General features: G+C 56.5%; 1 protein-coding gene across 1 annotated transcript in view; it reads right to left on the reverse strand.

The window, feature by feature from the left end:
- The window catches only part of CRLF3 (cytokine receptor-like factor 3), a 74,856-nt gene extending 73,934 nt beyond the window's left edge, over positions 1 to 922 (reverse strand). The window contains exon 1 of the mRNA XM_011937698.1: positions 767 to 922. Coding sequence (XP_011793088.1) covers positions 767 to 895 — 129 coding nt within the window. The 5' untranslated portion in view covers positions 896 to 922. The remainder of the gene's footprint in view (positions 1 to 766) is intronic.

Below are 922 nucleotides of genomic sequence, written 5' to 3' on the forward strand. Positions count from 1 at the left end.
GCCAGGATGGTCTCGATCTCCTGACCTTGTGATCCGCCCGTCTCGGCCTCCCAAAGTGCTGGGATTACAGGCTTGAGCCACCGCGCCCGGCTGTATTCCCTCTCTCAAGGAAAATGAAATAATTTTCCTTCTGCTATTCCAACATAGCTTCACCTTCACCTTAAATTTTAAACCTTCTAGAACGGGATTACTCTAAATGATTTTTTAAAAAGCATTCAAAATCGTATATTATTCAGGCATTAACCGCATTTATTTAGTGCCAACGCTACTGCTTCTCAATCCCTACCCCCTCCCTCACTCTCGCCTTTAGTCCTCCCCTTCCAATATCCATTTTGTCTCCACTTTCAGTCTCCCAGGTCACTGTCCCACCTTTTCCTCAGGCTCTCTAAAATCAAAGTCTACCTACCGCAGGTTTTCCCGAATAGTCTCCTCCTCCCCCGACTCATCACTACCTGCGTGACCCCCTCGGAATCTGCTCTGGTCCCTTACTCTCCCAAACTTCGGACCCCACCGCTACTCCCATAGCTGCCCCACAGTTTAGTGAACGCTCCTCACACCCTCCCTCCGCCCCCAAAACTTCCCCTTACGACCTCCCCAACTCCCACCTTCCCCGTTCTCAGACTCCACTAGGTCTCCTTTCAAATGAATGCCTCTTCCCTACTTCAGAGTTTTCGGACACTCCCACCCCTCAGAGCCCTCCCTGCCCTCGCCCGGCACCCGCGCCGCCTGCGGGCCCACAGCGCCCCTGTGGGTGTGGCCCTCTGACCTGCCTCCGCGCCTCCCGCAGCCCCTCAAGCCGGTGACCCAGCTCCCGCCGGTAGCTCTGCGCTGCCTCCACGTTCTCGCGGGCCTCCTGCAGCAGCAGCTCAGGCTCCAACTCCATCGCCCCCCTCATCTGGCCGCGGCCGGCGAAACCTAGCGC

This window comes from Colobus angolensis, unplaced genomic scaffold (assembly GCF_000951035.1).
Source record: "Colobus angolensis palliatus isolate OR3802 unplaced genomic scaffold, Cang.pa_1.0 Scaffold167, whole genome shotgun sequence".
Taxonomy (NCBI): Eukaryota; Metazoa; Chordata; class Mammalia; order Primates; family Cercopithecidae; genus Colobus; species Colobus angolensis.